Consider the following 17120-nt stretch of genomic DNA (forward strand, 5'->3'; position numbering starts at 1 on the left):
GTTATTTCGTCTCAGCTGGTGCGTAGAGGTTCTTAGAGGGAATATAGTTCTGTGTGGAACCTGAGCACCCAATGCAATGCCTTTCACTGAGACCCTTAGTGATTGCAGACTGGTTTTACTTTGCTCTTTTCCCCACAGAAAAACCCAACTCACAGCCCGGCCAACCACACTCTGAGAGTTCCCCTTTGCCAGGAAGTATACTTCATGGACTCTTGATGTGGACTGATAGTCTTTCTTGGCAAAGCTGTTATTACTACCTGAAACTCCTTCATAGTTGATCTGATGGTTGACTGATAATTTTAAAATTTAAGTCTAACTTCAACAATGATGTCATATGATATGATCACAAGGTAGGGACATGCCTACATGATAAACTGGCTTCTAGGAAAAGCCATGTGAACAGAAGAATCGCCTAATTATCAGACTTGTAAAAAATAACCACTAAGGACCTCCCTCTTACATGTTTTTTAAGTTGTGACAGTAACTGTATATTTTGCTAAAGCAGTAACTTGTTCATATTAACGAAAGTCTTCAGATTTTAAAGTTTGGACCTGTCTAGGTAGAGTTCTGTTTTCCTGCTATATTTAATCAAATATCAGTGTTTTGGTGACTATTTAAGAGGAATCCTGTCAAGAATTGCCATAAAATCATTAATTCTTTAGTTGTATCGTTTGGGAGCAGAGATGACTGATCAAATTTCAACATTGTAAGCTCTGTTCAAACTTAGTATCTTCACAATAACCACACCCTATTCCTCTACTTGGAATGATACATCACAGCCTAAAAATATGGACTAAGCATATTCCGTTTATTCATGAGTATCTGAAAAAAACGTTAGATGCTGGGTTGCCAGTGGAACTACTGACTGAAGCCTTGCATCTTGCCTGCACACATTTCTGAAGTTAAGTGGGACTACGAAAGAATCTCTGCAGACCTCCTTTGGCTGGTGATCTATTCTTCCTGGCAGGGCCTTGTGTCCCACGTCCCACTGTTCTGAGAAACGAGTGGCCCCTACATGAATCCAAGTCTCTGGAAAACAGCAAAAACTGTCAACCAGTCCAAACAGCAGCTTTGGCTCCAAAATATACTTGGAAACAGTGACTAATGGCTTTCAGTGAATCAAAATATTCTCCTGGTACTTGTGCTTAATAAACTAGTCTACTGGAGCTAAACTTGGTTGTTTTCATTATTAGTTTTAACAATTTTTAAGTAGATTAATATCCTTTGAAAGGAAGAAAACATTTCTTTAACAATTCATACTTTCAACCACGGATGTCTTCTGGGGGGCAAAAAGGTGCTTTAAATGAACCGAGAATGGCCAGCTTTCATTTAGGTTGCTGTTAGGGTTGGTTTTCTTTAGGTACTAAAAACAGGTTATTTAAAGTTCATTCTAACCTTTGGAAGTTTTTTCTCCTAATCATCATCTCAAGAAAGCTAACGGTTCTAGATCCCCTACCTGACCCTACAGTTACTATGCAGTGTTTCCGTTACTTACAAGAGACCGGGAGCTCTGCTTGGAGGGTGGCAGAAACTGTCTCACGTTGGTGGGCGTTTCCTTTTCAATGGAATGCCGTCTCTGGGGAGGCTGCCGTCTCTCTGGCTGGGGGGTTGATGATATGGGCAAGAATTTCGGAGGTGCTAGAGAAATGAATTAACTAAGTTAAAATGAATTTTCTTACTGTGAGGACTGTTATAGAAGAATCTTTGCAAGATAAACTTGCTACAGAAATTGCAAGGAAAAAGCAAAAAATATTCAAATTCCTACCTAGAAACACAATATAAGTACAGTCTCAAATTTGTACATACAAATGCCCTCATGTTGTTTTCCACAGAATTTTGCAATTAAAGAGTTCAGGCATTATTCAACAAATCATGTAAAATGCGCATTTTGTATATCTAAAAGTCTCCCAAATCAAACCAAAATTCTTTTAAAAATGTTTTTATTTTCCAATATTATTCTGTGTTAGTTCAGATATACAGCATAGTGGTTAAACAATCATGCACTTTACAGCGTGACATTAACAAAGTTCTAGTCTCCTTCCTCGGCATGCATAGCCACGCTCTAATTTTCCCTGATATGCAGCTGCTTTTGAATGTCCTAATGTATAATGTCTGGCTCTCAAAGGGGGAAAAAACAAAAAAATGAAAGAAGGGGGTGCCGGCCTTTAGAAGCTTTGGGAGTCCCTGGAGCTGGAGCAGAGGGTAGCTAGCAGGAATGCAACAATGGCTGCCCACCTCTGGAGTCAGAGGCAGCAACCAGGGCATAGCACTTGGTGACAGGGTCCTTTTGGTCCACCCTGGCTAACGCAAGCTTTGTGCAAGCTGCTCCAGAAGCAGCACACAACGGTCTGCCAGGGGCTGGGCGGAGAGGATGAGTAGCTGGTTCTACACTGATAGCTGACTAGAATTAACCACAATTTACTACCCAAGTCTTCCCCTGGAAGTTGCAAGCCTTCAACAGACTCGAGAGTTCTAAAACAGAGCAAAGTCTGCCAGAGCAACTGTTGTCTGGTGCTACCTACTCCCTCCATCTTCCCAGAATCTTCTTCCTTAATATAAAAATTTTAATCCTTTATAAAATCTTATAAATAAAAATGTAATAAAAGCATTTAGAAGTCACTTAACCTTCTATTCTAAAATTATAAATTGCTTTTACTATTTACACATGTCCTGTGGGTATGAATATATAGATATGGAACATGTGTATATGTGTGTGGAGGGTAATAACAAGTGTGATTATTGGACTTCTTGCGTAAATTCAGACAAGGAGGTAATTAATATAAAAAACACACACAGACAACTGACTTATTTCCTACAATTGTCATCTGTAAACCCAAAGGTGACTGATCTAAGTTAAAAACCTGAATCCTGTTATTAGTTTAGCCTTACCTTAAATGTCACTCTAGGAATATACTGAATATTTTTGTTTTTGACTAGTGAAGTTCCAGGCTTAGTTCTTTATACCCCAAATAATTACAAGGCACTTTGGGATCCCTACTCGAGGACAAGTGTGTTTTTAAGGTGTCTGATGCTAGTTCTTTGTGCCACAAATACTTACTCTTCCTTGTGGACACAGCCTCCAGGAATGGATCTTCAAGGAAGGAGGGAGACACACTGCTGCTGCTGGCTGACTTGTGCAGAGTCTCTTCCTGGGAAAGGAAAGAACAGAGAAATAGTGAGATTCCCTAGACTAATTAATAACATTTTACTGTTAGTGCTCTCCTGCTAAGTAATAACATTTTGCTATTAAATATTTATTTTAACACAAGACACCAAATTATAATGTAAAAAAAAAAAATCAAAGGAAGCAGAAGATGAACTAGACAGGATCTAAAATTAGATATTCTGGGTTTGTGTCCCAGCTTTGTCCCTTATTAGAGTGATGTGACATTTTGCTAGCTTCTTATCTTAATGTCATCATTTGTTTTTTTTAAAATAAATTTTTAGATCTTTGAAGAAGGCCATTGGTATTTTAATGGGAAGTGCGTTGAATTTATAGATTGCTTTGGGTAGTATGGACATTTTAATAGAACGAACTCTCCAAAAATTCATCTGGAATAAAAAAAGACCCCGAATAGCTGCAACGATCCTGAGAAAGAACAAAGTAGGTGGGATCTCAATGCCAGATATCAAGCTGTATTACAAAGCCACTGTTCTCAAAACTGCCTGGTACTGGCACAAGAACAGACATATAGATCAGTGGAATAGAATAGAGAGTCCAGAAATTAGCCCGAACCAATATGCTCAATTAATTTTTGACAAAGGAGGCATGAACATACAATGGAGCCAAGATAGTCTCTTCAATAAATGGTGTTGGGAAAATTGGACAGATATATGCAAGAAAATGAAACTAGACCACCAACTTACACCACACACAAGAATAAACTCAAAATGGATAAAGGACTTAAATGTACGACAGGAAACCATAAAAATTCTAGAAGAATACAAAGGCAACAAAATCTCAGACTTATGCCAAAACAATTTCTTCACTGATACAGCTCCTAGGGCAGTTGAAACTAAAGAGAAACTGAACAAATGGGACTACATCAAAATAAAAAGCTTCTGCACAGCAAAAGAAACCATCAACAAAACAACAAGAAAACCCACCTCGTGGGAAAACATATTTGCCAACGTCATATCTGATAAGGGCTTAATCTCCAAAATTTATAGGGAACTCATACAACTTAACAAAAAGAAGATAAACAATCCAATCAAAAAATGGGCAAAGGATCTAAATAGACACCTTTCAAAAGAGGACATTCAGAAAGCCAAGAGACAGATGAAAACATGCTCAAAGTCACTAATCATCCGAGAGATGCAAATCAAAACAACAATGAGGTACCATCTCACACCTGTCAGAATGGCCATCATCAACAAATCAACAAACGACAAGTGCTGGAGAGGATGTGGAGAAAAAGGAACACTTGTGCACTGCTGGTGGGAATGCAGACTGGTGCAGCCACTATGGAAGGCAGTATGGAGGTTCCTCAAAAAATTGGAAATGGAACTCCCATTTGACCCTGTGATCCCACTTCTAGGAATATATCCCAAGAAACCAGAAACACCAATCAGAAAGGATATATGTACCCAGATGTTCATAGCAGCACAATTCACCATAGCTAAGATCTGGAAACAGCCTAAGTGCCCATCAGTAGATGAATGGATTAGAAAACTGTGGTACATCTACACGATGGAATACTATGCTGCTGTAAAAAAGAAGGAACTCCTACCATTTGCAACAGCATGGATGGAACTGGAGAGCATTATGCTAAGTGAAACAAGCCAGTCAATGAAGGAAAAATACCACATGATCTCACTCTTTCATGGATAATTAAGACCATTACAAACTTTTGAACAATAATAAATACAGTGGCAGAGCTGCCTCAAACTGATTGTCGGACTGCAGTGGGAAGGCCAGGGAGGGTTGGGGGACAGGAGGGAGGGGAGTAAGAGATCAACTGAAGGACTTGTATGCACCCATATAACCATAACTAATGGACATAAGACACTGGGGGGTAAGGGAGGGCAGGGGCTTGTCAAGGGCGGGGGGGGAAAAAAGGACACTTATGTAATACCCTTTGTAATACTTTAAGCGAAAAAGAAAAAAAGAAAAAATAAAAATAAAAAAATCTTAGAAGAGTCCATAGGCAGCAAAATATCAGACATATGTCATAGCAATAATCATCAGAGAGATGCAAATCAAAACGACAAGGACATACCATCTCACACCTGTCAGAATGGTTATCATCAACAAATCAAAAAACACAGTGCTGGCAAGGATGGGGAGAAAAAGGAACCCTCTTGCACTGCTGGTGGGAATGCAGACTGGTGCAAGCACTGTGGAAGACAGTGTGGAGTTTCCTCAGAAAATTGAACATGGAACTCCCATTTGACCCAGGAAACCTACTTCTAGGGCTATCTCCCAAGAAATCAGAAACACCAATCAGAAAGGATATATGCACCCCTCTGTTCATAGCAGCACAATCTACAATAGCTAAGATTTGGAAACAGCCTAAGTGCCTCATTTGGCAGATGAGTGGATTAGGAAACTGTGGTACATCTATACAATGGAATACTACACTGCGGTAAAAGAGAAGGAACTTTACCATTTGCAACAGCATGGATGGACCTGGAAAGCATTATGCTAAGCAAAATAAGCCAGTCAGAGAAAGACAAATATCACATGAGCTCACTCCTTTGTGGGATATAATGAAAAACGTAAACTGATGAGCAAAAATAGAGCCAGAGGAAAACTATTTTAGAACATAATAGAAGTAATCCTGTTAGTTGCAGATTTTTAATATGTCCTACAACTTTTATGATGTTAGTACAGTTTCGTTAAGATTATGATATTTTAAATCTTTTTTTCCTTGAAATATTAATGTTTATTACATGTAATATTTTATTTAAAAGTTTTTCTTGAAATATTAATGTTTATTGCACATAACATCTTTACTAATAAAAGGGTCATATGCTAATTAGAAAAAAAATAATAAAATAAAATAAATTTTTATTTTTTAATTACAGTTGACATACAATATCATATTAGATTCAGGTGTACAACACAGTAATTAGATTTATAACTTATGAAGTGATCATCCCGATAAATCTAGTACCCACCAGGCACTATACATAGTTATTACAATATTATTGACTATATTCCCTATACTGTACTTTACATCCCTGTGACTTTGTAACTATCAATTTGTATTTATTAACCCCTTACTTTTTTCACCCAGCCCTCAACCTGCTTCTCACCTGGCAACCATTAAACTGTTCTCTGTAGCCCTACCGGGTTTGGCTCAGTGGATAGAGCGTCGGCCTGCAGACTGAAAGGTCCCAGGTTCGATTACGGTCAAGGGCATGTACCTTGGTTGCGGGCACATCTCTAGTAGGGGGTGTGCAGGAGGCAGCTGATCGATGTTTCTCTCTCATCGATGTTTCTAACTCTCTATCTCTCTCCCTTCCTCTCTGTAAAAAAATCAATAAAATATATTAAAATAAAATAAAGTGTTCTCTGTATCTATGAGTTTGATTTTCTTTTTGTTTGGTCGTTTGTTTTTCTGAGTCCACATATAAGTGACATCACATGGCATTTGTCTTCCTCTGTCTGACTTATTTCCCTGAGCACAATACCTCTAGGTCCAACCACATTCTTGCTGATGGCAAGATTTCATTCTTTTGTGGGGCTGAGTCAGACTCCATTGTATATATGTACCACTTCTTTATCCATTCATCTACTGATGGATACTTAGCTTGCTTACATATCTTGGCTATTGTAAATAATGTGGCAATGAACATGTGGGTATATATGTCTTTTCATATTAGTGTTTTGGGTTTCTTCAGATAAATACCAAGAAGTGAAACTGCTGGGTCCCTCTTTGTCTCTTGTTATAGTCTTTGTTTTAAAGTTTATTTTGTCTGGTTATAAGTATTGCTACCCCAGGTTTTTTGTTTGTTTTTTTCCATTTTCATGAAATATCTTTTCCCTTTCCTTTACTTTCAGTCTGTGTGTGTCATCTGAAGTCAATCTCTTGTACACAGCATATGTAAGGGGTGTTTTTTTTTTATCCATTCAGCCACCTTACACCTTTTGATTAAATGCTTTAATCCATTTACATCTAAAGTAATTGCTGACAGATATGTAGTAATTGCATTTGATTATTTATATTTTTTATTCCTCTTTTAACTCCTCATGCTCCCCTTTCCCCTCCTCCTCCAAGAAGACCCTTTAACATTTCTGTAATACTGGTTTGGTGCTGATGAACTCCCTTAGCTTTTTCTTGTCTGGGAAAATCTTTATCTCTCTTTTAATTCTAAATGATAGCTTTGCTGGGTAGAGTAATCTTAGTTGTAAGTTCCTTCTTTGAATATTTCATGCCAATCCCTTCTGGCCTGCACATTTTCTGTTGACAAATTAGCTGACAGTCTTAGGGGAGCCCCCTTGTAGGTAACATTGCTTTTCTCTTGCTGCTTTTAAGATTCTTGTCTTTAACCTTTGCCATTTTTTTAAAATTGATTTTTAGAGAGGGACAAAGGAAGAGAGAGAGAAATATCAATGGTAAGAGAGACACATTGAACAGCGCCATATGCGCACGAACTGGGGATCGAACTGGTAACCTAGGCATGTGCCCTGGCCAGGAATTTAATCCATGACATTCCAGTGCATGGGATGATGCTCCAAGCACTGAGCTACACTGGCCAGGGCAACCTTTACCATTTTAATTATGATGTGCCTTGGGGTGAGCCCGTTTGGCTTCATCTTGCATGGGACTCTCTCTGCTTCCTGGACTTGTATATCTATTTCCTTTGATAGGTAGGGAAGTTTTCTGTTGTTATTTCTTTAACTAGGTTTTCAATTCCTTGATCTTTCTTTTCTACTTCTGGTACCCCTATGATACAAATGTTACTAAGTTCAATATTATTCTAGAGCAGCGGTTCTCAACCTGTGGGCCGCGACCCTTCGGGGGTCGAACGACCCTTTCACAGGGGTCGCCTAAAACCATCAGAAAACACATATATAATTACATATTGTTTTTTGTGATTAATCACTATGCTTTAATTATGTTCAATTTGTAACAATGAAAATACATCCTGCATATCAGATATTTACATTACGATTCATAACAGTAGCAAAATTAGTTATGAAGTAGCAACGAAAATAATTTTATGGTTGGGGGTCACCACAACATGAGGAACTGTATTAAAGGGCCACGGCATTCGGAAGGTTGAGAACCGCTGTTCTAGAGACCCTTTAAACTATCCTCAATTTTTAAAATTTCTTTTTTGCTGTTCTAATTGGGTGTTTTCTGCCACCTCACTTTCCAAATCACTGATTCGATCCTCTGCTTCATTTAATCTACCATTAATTCCCTCTAATATATTATTCTTCAATTGTTATTATATTCTCCACTTCTGACTGATTCTTTTTTATGTTTTCTATCTCCATTTTTTGGTTTCCTATCTCTTTGTTAAAATTCTCACTAAATTCATATACTCTTCCTCTAAGTTAATTGAACATCCTTAAAACCAACGTTTTGAATTCTGCATCTGACAGATTGCTTGTCTCCATTTTTTGGTTCTTTTTCTGGAGTTTTGCTCTGTTCTTCATTTGGGACGTGTTTCTTTGTCTCCTCACTGTGACAGCCTCCCTGTGGTTGTTTCTATGCATTAGGTAGAGCTGCAACATCTCCTGGTCTTGGTAGAGAGGCCTTATGTAGTAGGTGTTCTATGGGCCCAGTAGCACAGTCTCCCTAGTCACCTGAGCCGGGTCTCCAGCTGGGTCCCTCATGTGGGGTGTATGTGCCCCTTTACTGTAGTTGAGCCTTGAGGCATGTCAATGGAAGGGATTGATCCTCAGGCTGATTGGTTGTGAGGACTGGCCATGACTGTAGTGAAGGAGCAGTTGTGCAGGGGCTGACCCTATGGAGCTAGATTCACTTTAGCGGGGCCCTGATGCCGGCCGAATCTGCCATTTGGGTATGTTGTTTGTTGAGGTGGTTGTGTGATGCTCTGGTTGTGGTCTGGAAGCTGACCACTGGGTGCAATGGTTCTGGGGCCTCTTGGGTGGTGGAGGCCAAAATTAGCCACTGCCCGTGCCTTGCTTGGGGCCACATGGTATGAGCTACAAAGTGATGTCCAGATGGATGCCACTTGTGCTGGGCTTGGAGGTACCGACACTCTAACTACTGAACTCACCAGCCAGGGCAGTTTAGTTGTAATTTTGATGTGGTCATGGGAGGAGGCAAGTACAGCACTTACCTACTGTACCCATCTTGAACAGAACTCTTAGTTTCATCATTTTTTGAAGAGGGTATATATTGCCCTGGCCAGTGCTGCTCAGTTGGTTGGGCACTGTCCTGTGCACAAGGTGCCGGTTTGGTTCCCGGTCAGGGCACATGTCTGGGTTGTGGGCTCGATCCCCAGTGGAGGGCATACAGCAGGAGGCAGCAGATCAATGTTTCTCTCTCACATTGATGTTTCTCTCTCTCTCTTCCTTCCTCTCTATCTAAAAATCAATAAAAAAATATATTTTTTAAAATAAGAGGGTATATAATACCATCTTGCCTAGTATTATTGGAAAGATTAGATGAGACACTGCATTCTAAAAGCTTAACACATTACCTGGTCTATAATAAATGGTGGTTAATATTTTTATTAGGGGAATACTTAACACATTTATAACAGTAATAGATTGGGAACCCCACGAGGCTAGAGGCCATGCGTCTTACTCATTGCTATTACCTAGTATCAAATCCATCACTTAATATATAACGAATAAACATTTTTTGAATAAATGGATGAAAATAAACATTCCATGAAATGCCATGACTGTAGAAAAGTGTCTACATTGTGCCAAATAAAATTTAAATTTCCATTACCAGTGAGAAAAGATCTTATTGGTTTATACTATACCAAAATGAAGTATAATACTTATTCATAAAAAATTTATTATCTACTCTATGATTGGGAATACACATTAACTATAAGGCAATTTATTTCCATAATATCTATAGTAAACTGATAAATATTTTTAAATATAGAAGAAAATCAGGTTAATATAGTAATCTATGATTATGTAAGACAAATAGTTAATGAAAATTCTCTTAGACCTACTTAGTTAAGGTGACTTTAAGAATTAGCCATTCACTAAAAATTGGCCTCACCTAAAACCTACTGCTGAAAGCATTAGTTTCAAACAAGTTACAATTCAAAGGATCTTATCGAAGAACAGAAGAAAACAAGACTGTGTAAACCACACGGTTCAAACAAAGAAGGCTGGGACAGTGACCTCCACGCTCTTGATACTTACCATGAAAAACAAATCAAGCCATGCAAACAAATCTTCAACCTCAGAGTCATACAAATCTCCAGAAAAGCTATCAAACAACTAGCATGACCTCCTTCTGCTTGTGGAAGGTCAAAAGGAAATAAAAGTCAAGAGTTTTTCTTAGGAAACGAAAAAAAAAAGTCATCACAGCACTTTCCAAATAATTATGAGGTGGGTGCTGCCCTGATTTAAACAGCAGAAATCAGCCCCCTGCCTCACATACTTCAGCCCATCTTCCCAAGAAACATTTTTAAAGCCTAATTTCACAGAACTCTGAGAGGTATGTCCACACTTTTCACCCTCCTCTTTACTGATTTGAATTCTCCCACTATGAACAGCCAACCTGTCCTAGGGCAGGTGGGGTAAATACAAGCCAGTTTGTAGGAGACAGAAAAAAATGTGGGGATGCTCACCAAAACATATTTCTAGAAATAGTTTGAGAAACAGTTCAAAGCAAAAATGTAGCATAGTTACAATAGTTTTGTTATTTATAATTCCCAAATAAGGGACTGGTTAAATAAAATATGGTAAACTATTATGAAGGAATACCACACAGATATTAGGCATCATGTTGGAAAAGGTTATTTAATGAGATGGGGAAATGCTCATGATATATTTATTTTTTAAATAAAAACCACGGGTTAGTTCTACTTCTGGCAAAATGACAGGTTAAATAACCTATTTCTAAGGTCGAAAGTGGTTTCTGGGGCCAAGTTTAACAAATGGCCAAGTTTAATAACTAGGGAACTTTCAAAAGCTTGCAGTTAATGCTTATTATTTATTATTTAACTATTATTATTTAAATGTACAAAGCTGCCAGATAAGTCTTAAGAGATCTCACTCATATGTGGAATCTAATGAACAAAATAAACTGATGAACCAAATAGATCCAGAGACATAGAAGCATGGAACAGACTGTCGAATCTCAGAGAAAAAGGCAAGGGATCTGTGTTTTCTAAATGTTAAAGTTTAACATTTAGATATTTTAAAATTATATCTAGAAGTTTTAAAATTCTATATTCAGAAGAAAGGAACATAATAAGTATGTTCATTTAGTACACTTTTGACTAGTCTATCTTTAGTACTTAAAAACATCAATTTTAATTTGAAGAAGAAGGGAGAAAAATGCTTAGTTCCAGGCCAGTTCCAAGAAAAATGCTTAGTTCTAAGAACATGCACTTGTTCCATGAGTCTGAGATTTCCACTACCACTGACTAAGAAACTATGGCTCATCCAGGCTTAACTCAGCAGCCAGCAACAAAGGTCTGAGTTAGCTGAAACTCCGCTCTAACACATCTCTTTTCAGCACCTTCTTTCTTTCTCATTTTTTATTGTTAAAAGTATTACCTATGTCCTCCTTCTCTCCCCCCACTCCCTCCAGTCCACTCCCGCCCCCCACCCCAGGCCCTTATCACCCCATGGGTTATGCCTATATGCATAAAATCAGCACCTTATTGAACTGATGATGAGTAGATGCTCAAAAATGGCCTCCCTCTGGCTAAAAGAATTGTATCTAGCAAATCATCTCAAGATTTGGATTTGGGACGCTAGCAGATCTTCAAAAAAAGGACAACCGAGAAGATTGTAGAGGCTGCCCATTTATCTAATGATGGCCAGGTACATAGTCTTGCCTCAAGAGATGAGTGGAGGAGGAAAAGAAAAGTTGTTAAAAATGGTTCAGTAGGTAAAGGAGGAGCACCCCTTGTCCTTCAGACCAGTGCTGTCCCACAGAGCTCCGCTGAGGGTGGCACTGTGGTCTGTGCCATCCAGTATGGCCACCACCAGCCACATGTGGCCACTGAGCACTTAAGAACTGGAACTGGAGAGTTTTAAATTTACTTAAGTTTAATACTTTTTAAATTTCAACAATCACAGCGATTAGTGGTTACTATAGTGAACACTACAGAGCTAGACAGTCTTTTAATTTCAATTGCTGTTCTCACAGGTTAGTATGAATTTATCTCAATATGCGAGTGTCTACTGGGTGTTAAGAACTGAGGATATAAAGTGAATTCAGCACAGTCCCTCTTCTGAAGGAGCTTGCCCTCTGGTGGGAGAGAGAAATACATGGGTTATGATACTACAGTGTTAAGTCGCCTAACGTAACAGAGAGAAGGGAAGATTATTATTGGAACCACAGAGAAGGGGGGCCTAATCGGTTAGGGGTGTCGGGGAAAAGAGAAGGCAAGGTACGTGCTGACGGTTAAAGGATAAACAGGAGTTAGGAATGAGGGTAGACTGCAGACACACTAAGCACAGACTGAGGAAGGAGGGAATGTGCAGGGAAGAACAAATGGCTGAGTGTGGTGAAGTGTAGACTGAGGCAGGGAGTGGTGGCACAGGCATCAGATCACCAGGCTTATTTGGGGCATGAACTTAATCCTGTAAGTGGCGAGGAGCCTTCAAAAGGTGTCAAGCAGGAGGGATGTCAGATGGAATTGGGAAGGCTAGGAAGGAGGAAGGTAAGAGGGGCCTGAAGAGAGAGAGACAGCATTTGTGACAGTGTGCACTGAAGTCAGGCAGCAGTAAGGATATCTCTTTATTATTCTTAATGTTTGAAAAACATTTAGTAACAAAACTGTTATTATTGGTATCTTCTGGGTTAGGGGTGGAGACTGATGAGAGGGGAATTAAAGAATAACGCCTTAAATTCTACCCTGGATGAATGTGGAGAGGGTGGAGCCAGCAACCACATTAGCAAACAGAAGATGAGAAGCTGGCTGTGTGTGTTGTTGGTGTGGTGGGGGGGCCGGGGGCCGGGGCCAGGAAGAAGGGGGGCAAGAATATGATTTCATTTTACACCTGTCGGTTTTGAGGATGGAGCAGAGGAGATATACAATACTGATGCTGCAGACAGGACTGAGAGATTTGGGAAGCAGCAGCAATAGCATCCTTCCTGTTTCTTGAAAACAAGGATGTCAGATCTTGCCCAGAGGGCAGCAGTGAACGACGAACTCTGGAGAACACTGGCAGTTTTCTTTCCGAGGCCTGCCTGATGTTATCACAGAAAGGACAACCTTCAGTGGGGATGTGTCAGTGTGTGCGTATTTCAGCGAGAGAAGTAAATGGATGATTATTCTACAGTGTTAAGTGTTTTTAGTGGAAATATGTCTTTCTTTTCCCTTCCTCCATATAAAAGGTATTTAAGATAATGTAAGTCTAAAAATTGTTGACTTATTTTAACCCCATCGTAATCTAAGACTATATCAATATTTTAAAACTTATTCTATATACTATGGTCATTATGTTGATCTTTACTAAGTGACAGCGAATAATCCTCTGTTTTATTTCCTGCTAAACCAATCAATTTTAATCCTAACTTTATTGCTTGAAAAATGGAGAGCTCAGCGAGTGTTAGCATCCTGAACTCGGAGTCAAGCTTCGTGAACCAGGGCCTGGCGGGACCTCACCTCGGAGTCAGAGCTGTCCAGCTCAGACAGAGCCGGAGCTTTCAGGAGCCTCTTCCGCTGCACAGGCACCTGCTGCGCAGCATTTAGCCCGTTTTCTTTTCTTTGTGATGTTAAACCTCCATTCACCACTGATGATTCCGCAGTGCTCTTTGGAGATTCAGGGGTAGTTACATCTGGTAAGAGAAAGAAGAAAGCTCACCTTTTCTTGAGCTAAGAAAGGTAATCAGTGGACAAAACACACTTCCCCAAGTACCTGCACTCAGAAACACACACCAGTGACATAGCATTTCCACGTCACACAAATACAGCACAGCAGCTTGATACACCTATGTATACAAAACATTTTTGTTAGATATTAACTGTCGGATTCAACTGAAGAAAACCTTTAACTGACTAATGATTTATTCACATTTATAGGTTAAAATTTAGAGCTAAAAGAAGTTCTACAGATAACTGACTCAACTTTTTCATTTTCCAGAGGCTCAGAGAGGCTAGTTTTACCTTACAGACTCTAAAGAGCTAGTGATGGGTGGATCAAAGTGATGGCATGCATGAAGCCTAAGTAAGTGTACGGTTGTCAGGTACGAACATTGCTTGATTGAAAATAGCTAATAACCCATATTCATATAAACATGAACACAAAGAATCTGGGCTACAATCCCTCTGATAAAGCTTAGTTTATTCAGCGCTCCAATCTGGATGGGAAAGCAACGTAACAAATTAAAGAAATGCAGGGTACAGAGCAGAGCACAGAGTATACAGTACAGTAAGATGCAGATGGCTCTGCTCAAAGTCAAGCTCTGCTGCTAGTTACCTAACCTCCTGTTACCTCATCTATAAAATGGGCTAACAACAGACAAGAGTTTGTTGTGAGGATTAAGTAAGTTAACAACTGTACTAGTATATAAAATACTTAATGCTGTGTGTATTACAGGCAGTTCACCATGAATGTAAGCAATTAATAACACCAATTTGTATCTACATTAGCAAGTAAGCCAAGGATCAGAGTGATTTAGCCAGTCACACAGCTAGTGTGTGGCGGAAACTTGAATCCTAGTCAGTACCAATTCTAAAGTCCACTTTTTTTTTTTTTTTGCACTGTACCCTGGAATTCTCCAATGCAAGTGGAACCACTTTTCCTCAGTATTTCAAATGAATTGTTAAACATCAACGTTTAATAACTGCCAAATTAGAGTATTTAAAGATGGGGAAAAGCAGTCACTGTATAATTTAAGTTCCAGGTCAGCACCATGACCAGGTCTGTGCACATGGAACAGTCTGAAGCCCCTGTAGTTGGGGTTAAGGATACACTAAGCGAAAAAGACATGCTTCAAGCTCCTTTACAAGGGGAAAGCATTGTAACTGGTTATTATAAAATTAAGAATCAGTAGTTCTCCCCAACGCATAATATTTATATGCTTGAAGTTTAAGAAGTGGATTTCCAGGAAAGATTAAGTATATAAATGTGTTCTAGTACAGCCTTCTATAACATTATCTGACTTAATATTTACAATTTCTGTTTATTTTGAGAGATCAAGAAGGCCAGAGAACACTCCCTTGTGAACTAGAAGAAAGGTTTGAGTAAGCTAGGAAGGATGGAGGAAAGGAAAAAGGAAGGAAGAAGACAGACATACCATCCATTAATCATTTATCAGTTCACATAAAATTTCTAATAGAAATTTTGACAACACGTGCATTACTTTTGTTATTATGTTTCCAGGTATTAAGTAGCTAGAACAAATAAATCATTAGGGAAGGAGGTATGCTGAAGGGGACAAAAGGGTAAAAGCAGCCAGTTTTTACACACATTATAATGGTTAAAGTCTTCAAATACAGCTTTAAAAAGGAGGTGTAGAGAGTGGTAGGCTGCCACACTTAGGAGTAATTTCAAAGTTTTCTAGAAAGCAAAGGAGGAAATGATTGGGCTGATTAATTCCTAGTCAAGAAAAAAAGTAGTGCTTAAATATGGTCTTGAAGTATATTTACATATTTTTTAATTTCTTTCTTTTTTTTTTTTTTTTTCCAGAGAGAAAAGGAGAGGGAGAGAGACATAGAAACATCAATAATAAGAGAGAATCACTGATTGGCTAACCTCCTGCATGCCCCCTACTGGGATTGAGCCTGCAATCCAGGCATGTGCCCTTGACCGGAATCGAAGCAGGGACCCTTCAGTTAGCAGGCCAATGCTTTATCCACTAAGCCAAACCGGCTAGGCCAGAAATACATATTTTTAAAAACCTGATTCTATAGTGTATCTCATTTCATACCCTCCCTATGGAATTGTTCATGTTGTTGTACTAGTTAGTCTTTCAAGAGAAAGCACAAAGTTAAAATTGCACACTCTTTCGTCCCTCTTAACTACCCATATTTCAATCGAGGCTCCCAAATTGGAGGTATAGTGAGAACGCAGCGCAGTCAGCTTCCCAAGGCAGGTCTCACATTCCCAATCTATCAGGTCAGGTGAGACCACTTAGGAGTGCCTGGAGGAACACTGAAACAGTTTTAGTGGTTATATATTTACTTTAATGTTTTTTAAAAAATACTTTATCAGATGCATGATTTTATGGATGTTTTTCTTAAGATATTTAAGTCATTTATGATAGATTTAAAAAACTTAAAATAATACCTGGTAGCACTTAAGTCTGGCAAAAATTATGAGGGTGGTATCTGAACTGAAGCTTAGGAAACACTGTTAAGTGATAAGGGCTGCCATGAGTTCATTTCATTCTCAAGGCAGGGATTTGAGAAATTACCCATTAGCTCTCTAACTGCCTAAAGACTGTGCTATGAGACTGACAGAGTTCACTGACTAAAACTACTAAAATAAACATCTTGTACTAAATTGAAGGCTTTGAGATAAATAAGATTAATAAAAAATATGCTATGTAACAGTAAGGTTTCAGAATGATCTCCACGTATAAAACTAAATACTGTGTGTGATTTCATCTCATATTTCATATTTCTAAAAGACTCAGTTGAACATATTTTTAAGAGATGTTTTTAAGTAGTTTGATTACTTATACTCTTCTGTTCAAATAAATAAATCCTCATTACTTTAGTGTGAGAAAACCAAATACTTAGATAAAACTTTGTACTTCTACATAAGACAGAATTTCTTGAGGAAAACAACGTATATTTATAACTAAACAAAATATTTAAGATGCTAGATATGGCTTTAAAAGTCACATATCTCAGGTTCAGTGCATGGCCATGATATTGAATACTTTATTATAATAACTTTATGTGTATTAGATACACCCAGTTGCTGCCTTACTTAGTTGGAGGAAATATAACTGGGATACAGATTACATATTTAATATTTGCATTGCAAAAACAAATTATACTTACCTTAATTAATGTTGAATAGATTAAAATTTTCC

General features: G+C 38.5%; 2 protein-coding genes across 3 annotated transcripts in view; one reads left to right on the forward strand and one right to left on the reverse strand.

The window, feature by feature from the left end:
- Positions 1-17120, forward strand: part of PRELID3A (PRELI domain containing 3A) — a 104462-nt gene that overhangs the window by 48752 nt on the left and 38590 nt on the right. The gene's annotated exons all lie outside the window — the stretch shown is intronic.
- The window catches only part of SPIRE1 (spire type actin nucleation factor 1), a 115599-nt gene that overhangs the window by 12794 nt on the left and 85685 nt on the right, over positions 1-17120 (reverse strand). For both annotated transcript variants that reach the window (XM_070420693.1, XM_070420694.1), the window contains exons 9-11: positions 13741-13913; positions 3059-3149; positions 1496-1638 (exon numbers count right to left, since the gene is read on the reverse strand). In XM_070420693.1, coding sequence (XP_070276794.1) covers positions 1496-1638; positions 3059-3149; positions 13741-13913 — 407 coding nt within the window. The remainder of the gene's footprint in view (positions 1-1495; positions 1639-3058; positions 3150-13740; positions 13914-17120) is intronic.

This window comes from Myotis yumanensis, unplaced genomic scaffold, assembly GCF_028538775.1.
Source record: "Myotis yumanensis isolate MYYU_CA2020_CCGP unplaced genomic scaffold, mMyoYum1.0.hap1 SCAF_7, whole genome shotgun sequence".
Taxonomy (NCBI): domain Eukaryota; kingdom Metazoa; phylum Chordata; class Mammalia; order Chiroptera; family Vespertilionidae; genus Myotis; species Myotis yumanensis.